This window comes from Hippichthys cyanospilos, chromosome 11, assembly GCF_059441005.1.
Source record: "Hippichthys cyanospilos isolate Australia breed blue-spotted pipefish chromosome 11, RoL_Hcya_1.0, whole genome shotgun sequence".
Classification (NCBI taxonomy): domain Eukaryota; kingdom Metazoa; phylum Chordata; class Actinopteri; order Syngnathiformes; family Syngnathidae; genus Hippichthys; species Hippichthys cyanospilos.
The window spans coordinates 12,070,652-12,088,874 of NC_142379.1; the positions used below are offsets into that span (position 1 = coordinate 12,070,652).

The window sequence follows — 18,223 nt, forward strand, 5'->3', positions numbered from 1 at the left end:
ACTCAGCCAGGAGCTACCTCATAAGGTGCCTTCAGTCCTGGGCTGAAATGGGGAACAGGCTTTTTCTTTTGCTGTTTGAAGTGTCATTGCATATCCAACGCACCAGGTGGTGCTCTGTCAAAGTCTAGCAGTTAAACTTGTTTTTTTTTTTTTTTCTAAATCAAATTGATGATGAGTGATTTAAAAAACAATCATCACCACAACGTTTTATACCTTTTCCTTAGGTTGAAATGTTTATGATATTGGTGCTCCTTTGTTAATCTTCCAGATTGATTTGCATTTATTATTATTGATTGATTTAATATTTTTCAGTTGGTCACATTTTTTTTCCCAGGCACTTAGTTTTTTTTCAAACCCGTAACCTGTTAATCTCTTTAAAAAGTAAAGTCAACAGTTTTGAAAGTTGTTTCAAATATTGCTTTTTGTCTTTTGTTACTGTTAAAAGAAGAAAGTTTTCGGTAGCCTTTTTTTTTTTTATAGATAATTGTTTTAGTTATAGTCACCGCAGCAAGCGCGGGGTATGAAGTGTTTTTATTTTCCTTGGGACTTTGCAAAAAATAATTGCGAAGCACTGGGTTAAATAAACACACAACAAGATCAGATAGAGAGGCTCGTCTTTTTTTCAATTTCCAATTGTAAGTGTCTCGTTCCTGGTGAAAAGAGGCGTCAACACTGCCCCCTAGTGGACAGAGGAGGGATGACTGCTCATTGGAGACGCTGTATATGCCAATGAACAAATTGACGTTTGTCTGGAAAATACATGCCCGTGCTCGCTGATCTACTCCACGAACATAATTCACAAAAAACACACGAGAATGAGGACTGTGGCGATTTGTGTGAATCATGTGTCGGCAAATCTCGGAACAGAGCGTGCAGAAAGCGGACGGCGCCTGTGCGCGTTTTTTGCGCGGACTTTGTCGTCATCTTGTCGTGTCGTGCAGCTAGTATGGACTTGGACCTCCCCCTCCCCTCCCCTCCCCCCTCCCTCTCCCTCGCACTCGCGCTCTTTCCCAGCGGCCCCTCGGCGTGATTTAGCGGACTGAGTGGACGCTGGGTGCCGAGCGCGGCGCGGTGATGCGGGCGTTGCACTGAAGGGGAAAAAAAAAATCGTCATCTGTCTTTCTCTTCATTCACAGCGGTGAGTGGCTCATTTATTTACTATGCGACAATACTTAATTGTTTGTAAACAGGTTTGCTAGTGTACTGATGCAGCAGTGTATGTAGATACGTTTTTTACATATACAGCTCTGGGAAAATTTGAAGGGCCAAAAAAAAAATACTGGACACTTTATAAATGTTGGCCAGCTTTCATTTACTGCAAAATAAATGCTCTAAATGGAAAAAATGTAGTTGAAATGTGGGCGTATTGTTGTTTGTAGTTTTTTTAAACGACGTTTTACTTTGAGCACGTGATAATTTTGATGTGGTTTTATTGCAATTAGTATCACACCCTAATCAAGTCAACCGAATGTAATCACCTAAATATGGTAAATTGGAATTTAATGCAAATAAGCCTGATTTAAATGCACTACTTTTACTATTTTCCTTTTTTGTTGTTTTACAAAAATATAGGATATTTTGAAATTTTAACAACACAACTTGCACATTTTTTGTTGACCTTTACCATAAACTAACAAATCTTTTTTTTGTTATATTGCGAAATTTTAAACTTTACATTAAATTATACTGGGCAATTAAAAAAATTTGAATGGCAGTAATAGCATGCTTAAAAAGTAGAGTGCAATAAACAAAAAGTTAAACGTTTTTACAATAGTGGACTAAAAATAATAAGCATTCCTACTTATTAATGATCTATTTCAAACGTTATTAATAAAATGCAAAATTTCTAGGTTTGAGTATGATATTTATGAAGAAAAGCCCTGATTCAAAACCTAAGCCCAGGGTTAGAAGCATACATTTTACAAATGAATCCAAGCCCGAAGCCGTATTGTTGAAACCCGAAGCAAAATATGAAACCTTAATCCCGAAGCAAAACATGAAACCTTAATTCGAAACCCCGGTCACAGTTTGGAGCCCTGATTTGAAAATCTCAACCATATCTTGAACCCTTTATTCGGCCAGAGGCTTCCTTAACGTTCTGATTCAAATCCCTAACCCTGACTTGAAAGTTTTTGTGTGCGTGCCAAATATTCATACAATCATTATCGACCATTGTGGAATCGAAAGTGTCCATATTTGAACCAGGAAGTGTACTCTGGACACAATTAAGCCTTGGGGGAGGTCTACGCTCCACACATTCCCATTCTAGCCTGTTCTTCTACAGACTACAGTGTCAATCAAGCGGAGTTAGGCCCAATGTTATTCCTGATATTCCAAGAGGCGCATTGGGCCTTCTGCTTTTCCGCCTCATCGTCCGCTGGCTCAAATTTCTGTTTGGCAACCTGTGGAACCAGAGCCCTCCGGAATTTTTCTCCACGCACACACACATGCTTGTAGAAAGATGCGAGTGACACGAGAAGGTGCTTGATGGTTATGTGACCGATTGACAGCGGGACGCAGAAGATTACAGACGACTAAATATGTATATAGTGCCGTGCGCGTTGCCATGGCAACGTCTGCAACGTTCCGTTTCAGTGCGCTCTTCGTGTGGAGAGCAGCAAGGAGTCTGGATTACGAGAAGCAACATGTTGCTGGAAACGGCTTTTGAAAAGCTGCCCGCCGTCGTGACTGATGCGAAACTTTGACGTCAAAACTCACTCGTGGCCACCTCTCGAACATATAAAGACACTGCTGGAGGTAAAAAAAAAAAAAAAAAAAAAAAAAGACCTGTTTTTGTATCTTTCTTGCGATTCAATTTAAAACATGAAACACGGTGACACATTTGCATTTACCCATGCGTTTACAGAGGTCTGCAAAATGCTAATATGCAATGGAAACTGCCGTAGACGACCTAGCAAAACTAGCATCGTAATTAGTCCTGTCGAAGCAACAAAAACATTACTGCAGTTTACCAAGTTGTACCTCTTGAACTTTTTCTTATCGATCTATCCCATGAGAAGTACTTTTTTTTCAGCCCCTAACCAGCAGGCATATTTTATCTGTCAACTCCAGATGATAAACGTGAAACTGTGTTAATTCTGGCTTGTCTCCAAGAAAATTGGAGGTGTACCTGTATAAAACTTATCAAAATAAAAGTACAGTATACTGTACAACAATTTCCAAAGGACTCACTATAACACACTTTAGCTACGATTTTGCTTTGGGTTCCAATAAGTTTGCTCTTAATTTGAAAAGAAAAAAACAAAGTACTGTTCCTGTGGCGTGGCGGCATCTAAAATAATGAAATTAGATTTGCGGATACCTGCAGAAACCCTTGGTTGTGGTTAAACAGTGCCTCTCTCCACACATTGCAGGATTTCTTGCAAACAGGTGTAAATGTTTGCCCTGAGTTTCATCCCAGAAAAAGGTCTCTAAAAACGCCGACCATAGTGGAGAATTGGTCATTCTCTGGATCCACGTTTGCGTATAACAGACCAACAGAGACCAATGTACAAAATTAGGTAAAAATGCAATAATAGCAAAACTATGCTGTATATTTATATATTTATTAAATTGAAATAGGGATATTTATTATGTCATTATTAGAGTATTATGACTTTTGAAGACCTTTGCATTATGGGAGTCCAGGCTAAGCCAATCCTCAAAGTCACGAGAAGGCTTGCAAACGTCATAAATTGGCTGCTAGCGCCGCCCAGTGGTTTTATGATGTCAACACAAAACTTTCTATTGCGCCCTGTCTGCGAGTTGCTGTCGAAAGGATTAATGGAAAAATCGGGTGAAATGCATTGTAAAAAATCTTGTTTTTGACAATATTTCCAATTTTGAATGGCAGTAAACGAGCCCGACATGGGCTAAATTTGACACCTATAGGGTGCACCCCGAGTTGGGTCAACATCTCCCCTCGGGGTTAAATAGTCCTAGTTATGCGTGGACAAAAATCGCCCATCCTCCACTGTATAAAAAGGCGAGCACTTTTGCTTGCATCACGCGGCACAGCAGGCCTTTGGATGATGTGGCTGCTTTAGAGCGCCTCATAGTTACAGTGGAAGATCCCCATGACAAACTCAGGATAGCAAAAGGAGGCTTGGCTCTGTTGAAATGACTGATGTGGTCTGGTTGCCCCGCAGGAGTCACTCTCGTCAACTATGCGCTCCTGAGAGATTCTCCTGGCCAACGTCTCATCATCTTCGTCCATGGGTTCTCGCAGTCAAGGCTTCTACCCGCCCCAAAACCAGCACCAGCACCCGCACCAGCACCACCGCAGCTCCTCCCTGGCGCCCCCGCCGTCGTCGGTGCCGCGACTGCTGCCCGAGGGCGGCATGGCCCAGATCACGCCGGGCCTGTTCCTGAGTCGCGGCAACGTGGCGTCCAACCGCGCCCTGCTCCTCTCCAAGGGCATCACGTGCGTGGTCAACGCCACGCTGGAGCTGCCCAACTTCAACTGGCCGCACGTGGAGTACGTGAAGGTGCCGCTGGCCGACGCGCCGCACTCGCCCATCTCGCTCTACTTCGACGGCGTGGCCGACAAGATCCACAGCGTGGGCCGCAAGCGGGGCGCCGTGCTGGTGCACTGCGCGGCGGGCGTCAGCCGCTCGGCCTCGCTGTGCCTGGCCTACCTCATGAAGTACCACCGCGTGTCGCTGGCCGACGCCCACGCCTGGGTCAAAGCCCGCCGACCCGTCATCCGGCCCAACGGCGGATTCTGGCGCCAGCTCATCGAGTACGAGCGCAAGCTCTTCGGAAGGAACTCGGTCAAGATGGTGCAGACGCCCTACGGGGCCATCCCCGACGTCTACCAGAGGGACCGCCGGAGTCTGGCGCCCTACTGGGGACTGTGAGACCCCCTCGTGGATTGTGGAGACGCAGCTGGACCCGAACATGGATGCGATGGCTCTCCCGGTGTTGACTGTCCTTGTCGTGATGTCGCGTTGTACCGTAGCATTATTTTCCAGCCGTGTACAGTTTGCATTTTGTACAAAATTCACTATTTTTAAGTGGGAACTAAAGAATGAAACTGAATATTACGATATGAACCTTTGGTTTGCGTTTTTCTCAAAATAGCTACGGAGTTTAAAAACCCATAGGAAAAAAAAAGAATGAGATTTCGACCTCGGGTTTTCGGTTTCGATTGTTTCTTTACAAGCATCGAACGAAGAACGCGCAAAAAACAAAAATTTCTCAAGTGGTCTCATTCTATTGGCCCATACCCATATGACAATATGGCGTGCACTGATGAGCTGTTTCCACCAAGCGTGATAGTTTGCCATAGATACATTTTTTTTTAGACCCTTACATTGAAATTCTATTAGACTGGATGTTGTTTTACATGCGTGGACACTGCAGTCTAACCCTACGGCCGACCTTAGCCAAACCATAACATTTACATTACCAAATCATAGCTTTTAAATTTTAAATGAACCCTCGCCTAAGCCATACTGTAGAGCTAACCCAAGATTTACCATCTTCTTCGCTAAACTCATTCACTGCCATTGACTGCTGTGGACCCATTTTTACAGGGCTGTAAGTAAAAAAGTAGATTTTGAAAATCAATGGCAGTGAATGAATGAATTTCACACTTGAGGTGGAACGAGTACTCGAGTAATTTGAATACCTCGGTTTAAAAAACTGAGGCATTGCTAGCTATCAATGGCCAAGTGCTCCATATAGGCTGGCGTGGCACACTTAAATGCTGACAGCTTGAAAGCTACTGTTCCTACTGATCACTTCTTTACCAAACCATGCTGACTCAAACGTGCTGCTGACAAATTTGTTTAGTATTTCTTTGTTTATAATTATTTTTTTACCAAGCAAAAGCAACTATTTTTATCCAAATAGTCCATTTTTTATTTCACTTTTCTGTAGGACACCCAAATAGCAAATATGCTTAATAGCCGCTTCTCTAATTCAGACTAGCCTAAACCTAACTTGATGAGCCTTGGCCTGAAGCTGTATCCTAAACCTAGCTGTAAACACAGCTATAGCCCTGAAGAAACAATAAAACAACCTTAAGAGATTCCATTCAAAAATATATATTTTTATAAATGTATTTTCATGAGTTCTTATATATTATCCAACATTAACAATATTTTTAAACCTCCACCCTTGCCATTTACTTGAATTTTCCCACCTCCCTCTTTGTAATTGTTCACTTGTGTGACTTGTCATCATTTGTGAAAACACGATTAGATTTACTCAAAAGAAAAAATATATTATGTACTGTTTTTTTAAAGGACCGACACACCGTAAAACAAAACAAAAAAAAAAATGTACAGGAAGAGTCTAGACGCTGTTCGTGTGTGGCGCAGAAGTGACGGCGCTGTCAAACTATTGTAATGCTATGTGGTGCTATGGTGTTAAAAGTGGATTCACGACAAATGATGATTCATGTCCGGCGTTTTTGTGAGACACACTAAAAGCACAAAAAAAGTGTTACTTTCATTCACTGCCAGCTCAGTTAAAAGGTTTTTTTTTTACTCATAGCTGTCACTGGCAGTGAATGTTAATAAAATGTTTTAGCTCTTCAGCTTGAAAAAAACGAAGAGGCTGTGCCAATGTTTGTGTCTAAATTTGGATATGAAAGAATAAAGAGTTCCACGTATCATGACTGCCTTTTCTATTCACGCTAAGGCTTGAGCGAGATTGCATTGAGAAGAACCGAGCAAGGAATACAGCGTACGAGTGTTTAGGATTAACGCAGCAGCTGGTGTTACTAAACATAGAGCCGCCTCGGGAATAAACTCTTATTTAGCTCAATGTCCAATTGTTTAACTTGGACTGAGGCGTGCTGCTTCAGCAAGTCTCAAGACGTTATTTTGGAAACGTGGCTGCTACCATTTAGAACATTCCCTATTCCGTTTAAAAAAAAAAAAGGGGGGGGGGGGGGGGGTCGTGTTAAATGTAGTCAATCAGTAGCATGACCTGTATTTGCAATATTAACCATAAAATGATTCCATGTGTAGGAGATTGTAATTGTGTGACTTCAGAGAGCATCTTATTCTTTTATTATAGCTTTTTATTCAGCCATATTTTGCCCATTTCTTCACTTATTTAAAATATTCCAAATTCAACATGATCTGAAATTCACACTTCCCTCATTTGAAGGTTTTTTGACCCCAGAATCCACATTCATTCCCAAAGGGAAACTCAAAAATGTGTTCCCATATAAAAATCTAAAAATTCAGATCAGTCATTTCACCTTGTGAGCACTTTAAGATTTTCCACAATTTTTGTTTTCGTCAAGTGTTTGCAAATTTTTCACAAAGATGAGTTTTCTCATTCGCCTGTTTTTCATCCAACTATTTCTACGTTTCTCAACTGAGTCTCACATTTCCAACCTGAACAGAATTCAACAATTCACACCTAGATTTTTTTCCTCATTCCAAAAATTCATGCTTAGCAATGATGATCGCAATACAAGCACAAGGCTATCAGTCATCTGGAAAAAAAAACACGAGGGTCTCACCAGCTGCTTTACACACACGTGTGCACACAAACACACAAATGCAATATCAGAATTATTACACGGCAGTGCATGCTGGGAAAAGAACAGTCAGGTATGGAAAGGCTCACAGAACAAAACCACAAGAAATTCAAACTGCTGCACTTGTTTATTTACATAAAATTCACATAACACACCAATCAATTAAATTACATTTCCCCCCCCAAAATTCAAGCCCCCGATTAGCTAAAATGTACACCAGTTAAATACCCAGGGAGACTTTCAAAGCAAAGAAAAAAAATAAATAAAAAGTGTCTTCCAGCCAAGAAGAATTAAAAATATTGAAAAGGACATTTAAAACAGGAACATATTCAAGCCAGCATCCATTTTGTTACATTCCAAAGCACAAAGAAGAACTTCAAGCTTTCAACAGGATCCAGTCACCAGAGTAAAACGGCCGCCAAAAAAGGGAATTTGGACGTTCAAAGCAGGTCGGGTAAGATGAGTCCCGGCGGTTTGGGCTCCACGCAGTTGATCCAGAAGTTGGCGCAGCTGGCGTGGTACTGGTGCCCGCCGTACGCGAGCTTGAAGTTGTCCGTCTCCGAGTTGAACGCCTGAAGACACGTCATCAAAATCAATCCTACACGCCTACGTTTGAAGAAATCTTTATTAAAAGGCTAAGCACTTAAATCAAACGCATCATGAAAAAAAGGACAGCGCTGCCTTGGTAAACGTTTTCTAAAAAGCAAATCCTACATACATACTTTGGGCAAAACATGAAATGTTACACACTTCCAATATGAATTTCAAGACAAGTCGTTTGAACAGCGTTCTCCTGTAGTTTCATAGCAAGCTTTGCACACAGGCTTTGTCCAAAATTCTTCCACATCTCACTCTGCGCCTCTTCCTTGGTTTGCCTTTTCCATTTAGCAACTAGTGAAGCTTATTTTATGATATCCTCACTTTTCAAAACATTGCAACACTGCATAAGTCTGCAGGAAAGGTTAGTGTACAAAACAAAGGTGCAAACGTGGTCCTGGAAAAGCTTCGAGGTGGATATTTTTAGTTGATATTTAATATTGAATGACCCGCCTTGGTCAACTTTTTCGTTTTCCAAAGCCCTACTTCAAACCTGCAAAACGTAAGCGTGTTTTTTGTGGACGAAGCCAATAAACCATAATAAGAAAATCAAGTTAATATTTACCATGGACCTCCGAACACTTTCTGGAGTCAATGCCTGAAATCACAACATAGTCGAGACGTGAACAAGGAGAAGAGGAAGGAAACGGCGAGACCCAAAGACGGAGCCTCAGCAGTGGCGCAAGCGTAACCAGAAAGCCCGGACCGATCAGGCCAAGCGACATGAAGCTCGTCATACGTTTGCAAAGAAACTGTATTGAGCTTTAAAGTTACAAATTGACCAATGATCATTTAGCACTTTGAAAAGGTCAAATCCGGAACGTCCGACTCCATCTTTTGCCGGCGTTTCACGAGCTGTCGCTTAGCTGCCGGCCGGAGATTGATTAAGGCGGCAAGGTGAGCCCGAGGACGCTCCCGTTCCACTTGAACAAACAATCATGTGACACCGCGACAAGGAGACGAATGAGTGCAACGGGCCACGCTAATAAGCTAGCGCCGCGTCAGGCATCAGTCTTGTGCGTCGAGGTCTCGTTAACAAATAAGCCCCTGCAGGATTTCGCCCTCCTTATTTGGTTTTTGACGGTCATACGTCTTAGCCATACTAAAAGGTAAAAAAAAAAAAAGACGAAAAAAGCCAATCTTTCTGTACTGTATAGTTAACTCTCAAAGACAAATGTTTGGCTTAAGAAGGGTCAAAGAAGACTCATAATACATTAAAATGTTATTACTTTGGGTAATTAGCTTCCACTAAATCCAAAAGACATTTGTTTACTTTTTCTACCCAAACATTCAATCCAAGATACTAATAAAGAGAGGGTCTAAAAATGGCTGATACAAAATGATTTTGGGGTTATTGACTACTTTAGGTGCTTAAGTACTAATCTGTTACTTCAGGTATCAAAGTACTAAAGTAACACAAAGTTATCACTTTGATACTAAGTGAAGCAAAAGTTAGTAGTTAGTAATTACCTTATGTACATATTTTTTATGCCTTAATTATATAAAGTCATTGATGACCTTACTACCTAATGAATTCAGTACCAGCCGTTTTTAGACCCTGCTTTATCTTAAAAAGCTAAAAAAATGAAACACATCTAAATATGTACTAGGGATTGAATGTCTGAAAAGGTTAAAAATATGTTTGGATTGAACGTGCTAAGTACTTAAGTAATTTATTACTTAAGGTAATTGAGTACTAAAGTAAATGGCAAATTTGAGCTAATTTGAGTAATTGACTTGGTCTTTGTTTTTTGGTTCCGCTTCTGGCCGCTGTTGATATCACTTTTTTAACAGACATGGCAGCCTACGGAGGAGTGCCACCCCCCACGTAATATCATTTAATGGTAACTAGACCTATGATTGTATTTAAAACATACTGTTGGTCATTAAGAACACTTTTATTTGCAAGTTTTTGAAATGTATAATCATTTAATTTATTCCTTTTTAATGAAAAACAGTCTAAATCTTACACATAGTCCCTTTAAGGAACTACTATCGAAAAAAAAACACGTTTTAATTCATTATGCAGATTTAAATAAATTAATGAGCAAATTCATTGGTTGCGCCCTAGTGGAAATTAGTCAAAGAGTTAGGTAATTTACACGCCGCGTTCCACAATGCCAGTATTACGACTTTTTGGGAGGAATGTACCGTATCTTAACCGGTAGGAAGGCGAAGAAGTAAAGAAGACTGAGATCTTGTAACTCTGCGCTGATGCGACAGGAAAATGAAAGTACAACGGCGGTCTTGTTTCTCAAAGTCTGCCGAAAGCTTGAAGAATGTACACAAAGGCAAGCGCGCTTTCTCCCTGCTCACCTTTCAAGAGTCGGCGCGAGCGCACGACAACGAGCCGCATTGATTGTGCGCTAAAAGCACCCTGTCCACCGCCGATTGCTCAATCGCTAAGGTAGCAACAGTTACCAAGGCGCAACGTCTGAGCTTTAGATTTCTCCGAGTGCCGCGGTGACGGCCTTACTTGACATTTGGACACTGCGGCAGAGTTGACTTTCAAGTTGAGGATTTTAAGAGAAAAGTCATCGAGGTGACTGTCATCAAATAAAGAAACTCCGTCATCTCATTTTACTAGCATTGTCTGGCCCCAAAATGGCCACTCCAAATGCAAACAGTAGACTTCACCTGTCATTTTGGTAAGGAAGCCCGATACCACTTTGTCAGACCGATACCAGTAGGAGTACTCTTAAGTACCATATTTTCCGCACTATAAGGCGCACCCTCAATTAATGACATATTTTAAAACTTTTTTAATCACAATATAGTAATACTCAAAGCAATAACAATAATACCTCCAATCATAACGCTAAACTCTCAAAAGCATAATAACTCAATGTCAATATGAGCAACCTTGTTCAAGTGTAAACACAAAAAAGAAACAGGTAAAGCTTACTTTATCAGAGCATTCCCCATCTACGAAGTCCTATCTCAATATCGATCCATATATAAGGCGCACCTGATTATAAGGCGCACCATCAGCCTTTTATAAAAAAAATGAAGGCTTTTAGGTGCGCCTTATAGTGCGGAAAATACGGTACTCACAGGTTCCAATACTGACATCACCAGTACAAAGTCTGCAGAAAAAAAGATGACAGACCCTTGTGTGAATGCTTTCAGAATTCACACAATTTTCTACTTTAATTATGGTCCAGTATTGTTCTCCTGTCTGTTGAATATTTGGATATCCTGATACTTTCTTTCATTTCATTCTATAAATAAACAGTTCCCCAAATATTCAACATTTTATAGTCCATCAAAGTCCCAGTTGATTGCCTATGACATGTTCAACATTCCAAATCAAATGACTTTCCCTTTGTGATGGATTCATACTGTTCCAACTTTGAAATCTTCAGCTCATACATACCAGAATATTTTATTCAAAATTTCAAAAAGGATCATATTTAAATGTTTCTTTTCTAAATCAAAGCAGAAAATAGAATATTTTTTTGCCTGTAAATTCATATTTTTTTTAACACCAATACTCACATTCCAAATTTAAATAATTTCTCTCATCTTTACCCCATTTTTTTTTTAATTTTCAAAATAAAAGCCAAAATAGAAAAAGTGTTTGGCTTTTCTCTCCTAATTTTTACGATATTTGACTGATTCAACATTGAACTTCCAATCCAGCCGGTCCATCCCCGATCGAAACAAAAATATTTGAATGTTTTTTTTTTCTCGCTGGTTTAGACTTTCAACACACTTCAACTTGTTCAACTCATCCCAACTACAACTGCTTTCCCCAAATTTCGGAACAAATTTTTTCATAATTTCATCGTGTTCACTATCTCTCCACATGATTCCGCACTGTTCACTGTTATTCAGTATAATTTAAAAAAAAAAAAAAGCTCAATCATTGCTAGCTTTGTGTTTTTAGGGAATGTAACAGCGTGTTTGGCGGCGTAACTTTTGGCATGTCTACTCATGACAGACATAAAATTTCATGTCACAATGGGCACCAATAAGGGGCCAAAAAAAATGGCGCAATGGGAAAGGAATGGAGAAAGTTGGTTAAAGGCCAAAGCCGCCCCTCACACCGAGCTCATTACAGGAGAAAAGAAGAGCCCAGGCGACGCCTCACCCCCACCCGACATCAGGAAGCAAAAAAGTACAAGGACATTTTTCCTACTCGTTTAAAAAAGCGTCCCAGCGCGCTTGCTTCTTTGATCTGCAAACATGTTCCACAGCCGGAGAAAAGTCACAACGCTGTACGTGTGCGTTTGCGTGCGTGCACAAACCTTGCTGCGGGAGTCGACGTTGAGCAGGCACACGCCGCATGCCAGCTCCTTGGCGTTCTTGATGCCGTGCCGCAGAATGCAGGAGGTGAAATCCAGAGAGCTTTCATCAGGCTGCGCAAGACAACACAATGAACTTGGATCAATCATTCATTTATCTTAAGTGCAAAATCACCGTGGTGCATGTTGTCAATACACTTTACAGCGCAACAAAATGAAAACCAATCAAATGCAGAGAAAAAACAGGTAGGTGGTTTTGTTTTTCATGTTTTTCACGCAAAATAACTTTTTCTCCATTTCTTTGACAAATAAAGTTGAATTAATAGGATTCAAAATTACATAAAAAAATAGTAAAATGTCATTTTCATATTACACAGGCTATACAAAAACGGTAAAAATTGGAAACTTCTAAATCGCACTCAGTCCACTCAGTTTGCTCTTTTTAACAGTACAGTTATTTTGTTTAGAATTAATTAGAGGACTATTATTTCCTTGTAAATTAAATGGACTCGTATAGCTTTTTCTATAGCCAATTAATAATAAAAACCACATTTGCCAAGCGATGTCACAAGAGCAGGAGGTTACCTGAGCTTTGAGCACAAGTGCTATCTTTTTCAGCCAACAGCAAGTGGAAAAATACATTTTTAAACAAAACACTAACTTTTTAATGCTGAAAATAGCTAAAAAGTGGACTATGAGACATCATAAAGCTGACTGAGAAAATCCCAAGATGAGCCAAGTTTATATCAGCGACAGGTGCCTACTTTGAAGAATCTAAATAATAAAAGATTTTTTGTTTTTTTTATTTCTCCATAATGCCATTGATTCAAGCGTTATTCTACAATTCGGGGGGTTTTCAAACTTTTGACTGCTAGTGAAAACGCAAGAAGGCTTGGGGCGAAAAAATAACACCAATTAAATACAGAAAATAAATGTAAGATTCATTTTTTAAAATCATTCTGCTGTGACATTACCCCATATTTCTACTGCTGAAGAGAAAATAAAAGGCTACAAGCAAGCTTTTTCTACTGTTCCTTTTGGTAAGGTTACATTCAAACGGAAGACAATTTCCTGTGGCTCTTGTAAGAGCCATTAAAATGCTCTGCAATACTGCTCGTCAATATGGCGCATGGGATGAATTTTTGCTGCTGCGTCTGGATGAGCACGGCCAATCTTGTCATGTGTTGTGTTTACACACAAGCGCTTAAATAAATCCGAGCCTTTCTGGTCCTCCCCGCTGTTGTGAACACGGGCGGGCGGACGCAGCGCACCCCAATCAATCGGCCATCGATCGGGAGTTAATGGAGCGGGGGCGGCGCATTCACTAACGTTCCATTATGTTATCGGCAAACTTTTCGAATGGGGGGGGGGGCTCCGTTGGCAGCGTGCGTGTGGGCGAGCGTTAAAAGCGGAGGCGTGTGTCACTCGGCGAGAGAAGGAATGGAGTCACATGTTCAAGCCTCAAATCGGAACTTTCCAGTCTTGAGCAAGCCTCGAGTCGAATTCCATTCGAAAACCCAATCTTGCTTGGATTTGGACTGGAAGATATTTGACTGTATCTGACAATTTTCTTTGATGAACACATTAACCTGTGCAAAAGTCAATTAACTCACTCGATCTCAAAGACAAATTTTCACTTTTTTTTTTATTTTAAAGAGTCCAGAAATTGAAGTGTTGTGGATGTTATTAAATGAATTAAACTAGTAATCTTCTTCTCTATGCAGTAAAGGAAACAATATTGCACCTGAATAATTGATTAGTTTAGTGCTTTGTTAAGTAATCGGTTACCTACTATTTTATTTTTCACTACTACTTACTATTTCAGCAGCAAGAGTAAACAATAAATTACTTGAGGTACTGAAAGTAAACAAGTGATTGATTACTTGAGTAGTTTTAGTACCTAGAGTAATCAATTACTAAAGTAAATCAATTACTTAAGTTATCAATGACTTTAGTAAATTTAATACCTAATATAATCAATTACTTCAGTATTTAAGTACTTAAACTGTTTAGTCTTAATTTATCTACTATCAATGTACTACTACTTTACTGCACTTTAGACACTAAATTAATATAAGTATTATTTACGGAACCTAAAGTGATTCATTACTTGAGGTAATTAAGTCATCAGGTAATGGATTACTTTAGTAACAGGTAAGTGATCCATTCCTTGAGGTAATTAAGTAATGGATTACTTTAGTACTTAACTCATTTAGCACCAGTCATTAGACCCTCTTTATGCTTTTTAAGATCGAATGTCTGGATTTATTAAAGAACAACAATGTAAAACATGTCTTAGAGATTGAACGATTGCATTGACCAAGTTAAAATGACTATAAACCTATGATGTCATCATCAAGATCTTCTTCAAAATGCAGATCAATAAAATTCTGAGCAGCCAAATGTTTGCAGTTGCACACAATATACTACTATGATAAATCTGTTAAAACGTCATCTTTTTTAACTAGCTCTGAAAGGCGCAAAGTCCATCCATCCCTTTTCTATGGACTGGCGTGGCCATGTGCGCAACAAGGTAGTGTACTGTAGATGGGCGTGTCTTGTCTCACCACCAGCTTGGCCAGCGACATGAAGCTCGTGAGGTTGTTCCACACGCGGCTGATATCCTTGAGCAGCTGCTGCAGCTTCTCCGAGCACACCGCCGTCGCCTTGACACCCAGCTCCACCCGCCTGGTCACGCGGTATACTTCCACCACACCTGACGCATACACACACACATCATTAGCATACCATGTGTTATCCATGTGGGATAACGTGTGTGTGCGCTCTTACCCAGCAGGTACTCCATTCCCTGAGCAGACTGGATGACCTCAGTGCAAACGGAGGAGCTGCTGATGCCGTTCAGTGTGTTGTTGGCTTTGGTGATGACCTTGATGTGGGAAGCAAGGTCAATGATTTGAAAAAGCAGATTAACCAAAAAAAATAATCAAGGTTGTAAAATGCAATTGTACTTTGACAACATGTGCTGTATATACAGTATCCGACACACTGGCATAAAAGCAGCAATTTGTTAAAGGGGAAGTCAACCCCCAAATTTTCTTTTGAACAATTTTATATGTGGCTCCACTAGTCTAAACACCATTTTGATTAATAATCGTGTTTGTGGAATAATTAATTAATCGTTGACTGGGCAAAGCGTCCGCTTTCAGCCGATAGTCTATACAGGAAAAAATGGCCTTCATTTAGCACACATCTTTCTATTTTTAAGTCCTAAACAGGCAAGAATTTTTAGGAATTTACAGAAATTTAGGGCTACGTTAGAATTTAAGCAATAGCAGTTACAGGCGCTTTCGTCCATTTTACCTGTTTAGACTATTGGCTGAAAGCAGCCGCTGTGCCCAGTAAAGGGTTAAGCAACAAACCACTTTTTTTTGTATCTCAGGGCCCAAGTAACGACCAATCACGGTTAAACTTGGAAAATAAGTAAGCCGTGATTGGTCATTACCTGAGCACCTCAGCAACTGTGATGTCATTTTCAAGTGCTTATAAGTGGCACAATGTCCGCCCCGTGAGAACACATTTATTTACATCTTATTGAAATTTATTTCAAAACTAATAGCGGTCCAAATTTTGGTCATTGGTCGGCGTCAGGACTCCCTAAGATACTGGTCTACTATAGGTTGGCGTCACAGGGTCATGAAGACGCTGGTCTGCTGTTGGTCAGCGAATGGGGTCACAAAGATGGCTGCCTAAAGATTAAAGATCTCATTTGAGAGTGCTTTCAATATGGTATTTATTGTGCATTGTAGTGCTTAATTCAAACTTTAATTGGTTGGTCGTGGGTCTCAAGATTGCTAGTGATGTTAAAGAGAGAAGTAAGAAGATGATTTATATTGAAATGAAGCTAGAGATAATCAAGAAATACGAAGAAGGCTAAACTAGCCAAGCCTAGGCTAAGCTCCCCTCACTAGTGGATATGGCTATAACAAGCTCGTCACTTCACTTAAAGGTAAATAAATCCTTTATATATTTTTTATTTATGATGTCATTTAATTGTATACATGTATATTATATATATGTAGCACTTACTTTACTATTTTGATACAAATTTTTAATATGTACATACAATTTTGAAGTATTTACAAGCATTAGCTAACATAGGTTTGGATTGCCCGCTATGCGGCGAATTCGCGTTAAGATCCCGACTGCGGAACAGAATAATGTCGTAAACCGGGGGCCAGCTGTACCTGGGAATGAATGGTTAGACTCTTTAGACAAGGCAGAAAAAGTGAAAACATTTCTTTCAGATTGAATGAGTTAAATACTCATAAATGATCACTCGCCATTGACGGCTCTAGACGTGCATTTGAACTGGGTTGGAAGTGAATGAATTGAGTACAAACCTCAAGAGCACTTTCCAAACACCTCTGCCACTCGTAAGCATAGCGCTCGCTCTCCTGCGACGTCACAAACAGAGAAGTGTTCGTTATATACCGTGTGAGTGTTAATATACATATATTGGTCATAATGGTAGGTCTGAGGTATACCTCCACCTCCCCTGTCAGATCCTTGTACTTGTCTCGGATGACAGGTAAACTGGGCTTTTCGCTCAGGGTGCTGGATCGGTCTCGGAAGGGCTGCTCCAGTGGCAGCGATGCGGGCAGGCGACCCAGCTCCTTCTCTCCCAGGCTGTGACTGCGTTTATGGGAGCCTCAAATAAAAAAAAAAAAGTGGAGAACGTTCAATCATTTTTCAACACTTACAGTAGCTTGACTTGGTTGATTTTGTGGCTTTTTTTCAAGCAAATCGATGGACACTTTTGAGCTTTGGATACTCCGCCACTAACTCTCTTTGTGTTTAAGTAAAATAAAACTTCTGCAAACATCTCCTGGAAAACAATGACCAAAGCAGCCAATATGCTGTTTGAATTTTAATCAAACAAATAAGGAAAACATTAACTTCTTTTATGGTCCTTTAATGTTTCCAACAATAAAAATACAATTTAGTGGCAGCAGATTGGAGTGTTTTACAATACATTAGTATTTGTTTAACTTCAGATGAGGAAAAAAATTATTCTTTGGGCGTGAAATGTTTCAATGTTACTCTCAGTATCTTACACTGTACTGTACACTGTACTTGAAATATAAAAATAATTAAAAAGAAATAGGTGAAGCAACTGGCTGCTTTTTGCAACTTTTAACTGACTGATGTCTGCTGATTAATCAGTTGCGCCCTACCTACAATTGAATTGAGTCATCTGTTTGAAATAAGTTTCAGATTTTGAAATAAAGGCTATAAATATATATATTTTTTTATCTTATTCATTAATTAATTGAAAAGAAAGATTTAAAAAAAAGGCTAATTTTAGGGAGAAGCATTTGGGGGAGCTGAAATGAATTATTGACATTTTCATTAATTCAATTGTGCAAAGTTGAATTGAGACAAGTGATACGAGTTATCAGCATGGTCACCAAATACATTAAACCCTTATGTCAAGGTCATCATCATTCCTCTATTCAGTGCTTCATTCTGCCTGAAGAAGAGCGGAATGACAAAACAATTTTGGAACAATAATTGCACACCAGACGGCTGCATAAATAGTCATCTATGAATAATTCATTGGCATGCAATCAGTGGCAGGCCACCACAAGGAAGCGAGCTATTCCAGGTGAGGCTCATGAGCAGGTTGCTTGGCTCAGGTAATCTGACCATCACAGCCACCATCAACACGAGCGACACCCCCTGCGGAGACATGCGTCACCCTCCCCGGCCTGCCCCCGATTCACTTACACTTGCACTGGGCAAAGCCGACGCAAAGGTAAACGAATTGCAGCCGGGGGAGATCAATCTTTGGCAAATTGGCTTGTATGACACTGCGGGAAACTTTAATCAATTATTCACAGCGCATAACGGCGTCCGC

General features: G+C 40.2%; 2 protein-coding genes across 7 annotated transcripts in view; one reads left to right on the plus strand and one right to left on the minus strand.

The window, feature by feature from the left end:
* Nucleotides 1-1,009: 1,009 nt before the first annotated feature.
* dusp14 (dual specificity phosphatase 14) lies at nucleotides 1,010-6,619 on the plus strand. Of its 2 annotated transcripts, none has more exons than XM_088427493.1 (2): nucleotides 1,010-1,138; nucleotides 4,149-6,619. In XM_088427493.1, the coding sequence occupies exon 2, from the start codon at nucleotides 4,215-4,217 to the stop codon at nucleotides 4,857-4,859; it is 645 nt and encodes a 214-aa protein (XP_088283619.1). In that variant the 5' UTR covers nucleotides 1,010-1,138; nucleotides 4,149-4,214; the 3' UTR covers nucleotides 4,860-6,619. The 2 variants fall into 2 exon arrangements, with proteins under 2 accessions (XP_088283619.1, XP_088283620.1); XM_088427494.1 differs by lacking the exon at nucleotides 1,010-1,138 and adding an exon at nucleotides 2,612-2,757.
* A 990-nt stretch (nucleotides 6,620-7,609) lies between these two features.
* synrg (synergin, gamma) overlaps nucleotides 7,610-18,223 on the minus strand; it is a 30,921-nt gene continuing 20,307 nt past the window's right edge. For 2 of the 5 annotated variants that reach the window (XM_088427223.1, XM_088427219.1), the window contains 8 exons: nucleotides 16,851-17,014; nucleotides 16,707-16,760; nucleotides 15,136-15,232; nucleotides 14,913-15,061; nucleotides 12,349-12,459; nucleotides 12,240-12,278; nucleotides 8,664-8,696; nucleotides 7,610-8,073 (listed from right to left, as the gene is read on the minus strand). In XM_088427223.1, the coding sequence (XP_088283349.1) occupies nucleotides 7,942-8,073; nucleotides 8,664-8,696; nucleotides 12,240-12,278; nucleotides 12,349-12,459; nucleotides 14,913-15,061; nucleotides 15,136-15,232; nucleotides 16,707-16,760; nucleotides 16,851-17,014 (779 nt within the window). In that variant the 3' untranslated portion in view covers nucleotides 7,610-7,941. The remainder of the gene's footprint in view (nucleotides 8,074-8,663; nucleotides 8,697-12,239; nucleotides 12,279-12,348; nucleotides 12,460-14,912; nucleotides 15,062-15,135; nucleotides 15,233-16,706; nucleotides 16,761-16,850; nucleotides 17,015-18,223) is intronic. The other 3 variants (XM_088427224.1, XM_088427222.1, XM_088427220.1) reach the window with 2 other exon arrangements.

What these genes read in the sequence shown, in the direction of transcription:
- dusp14 (XM_088427493.1), top strand. Translation starts at nt 4,215, where the DNA reads ATGGGTTCTCGCAGTCAAGGCTTCTACCCGCCCCAAAACCAGCACCAG.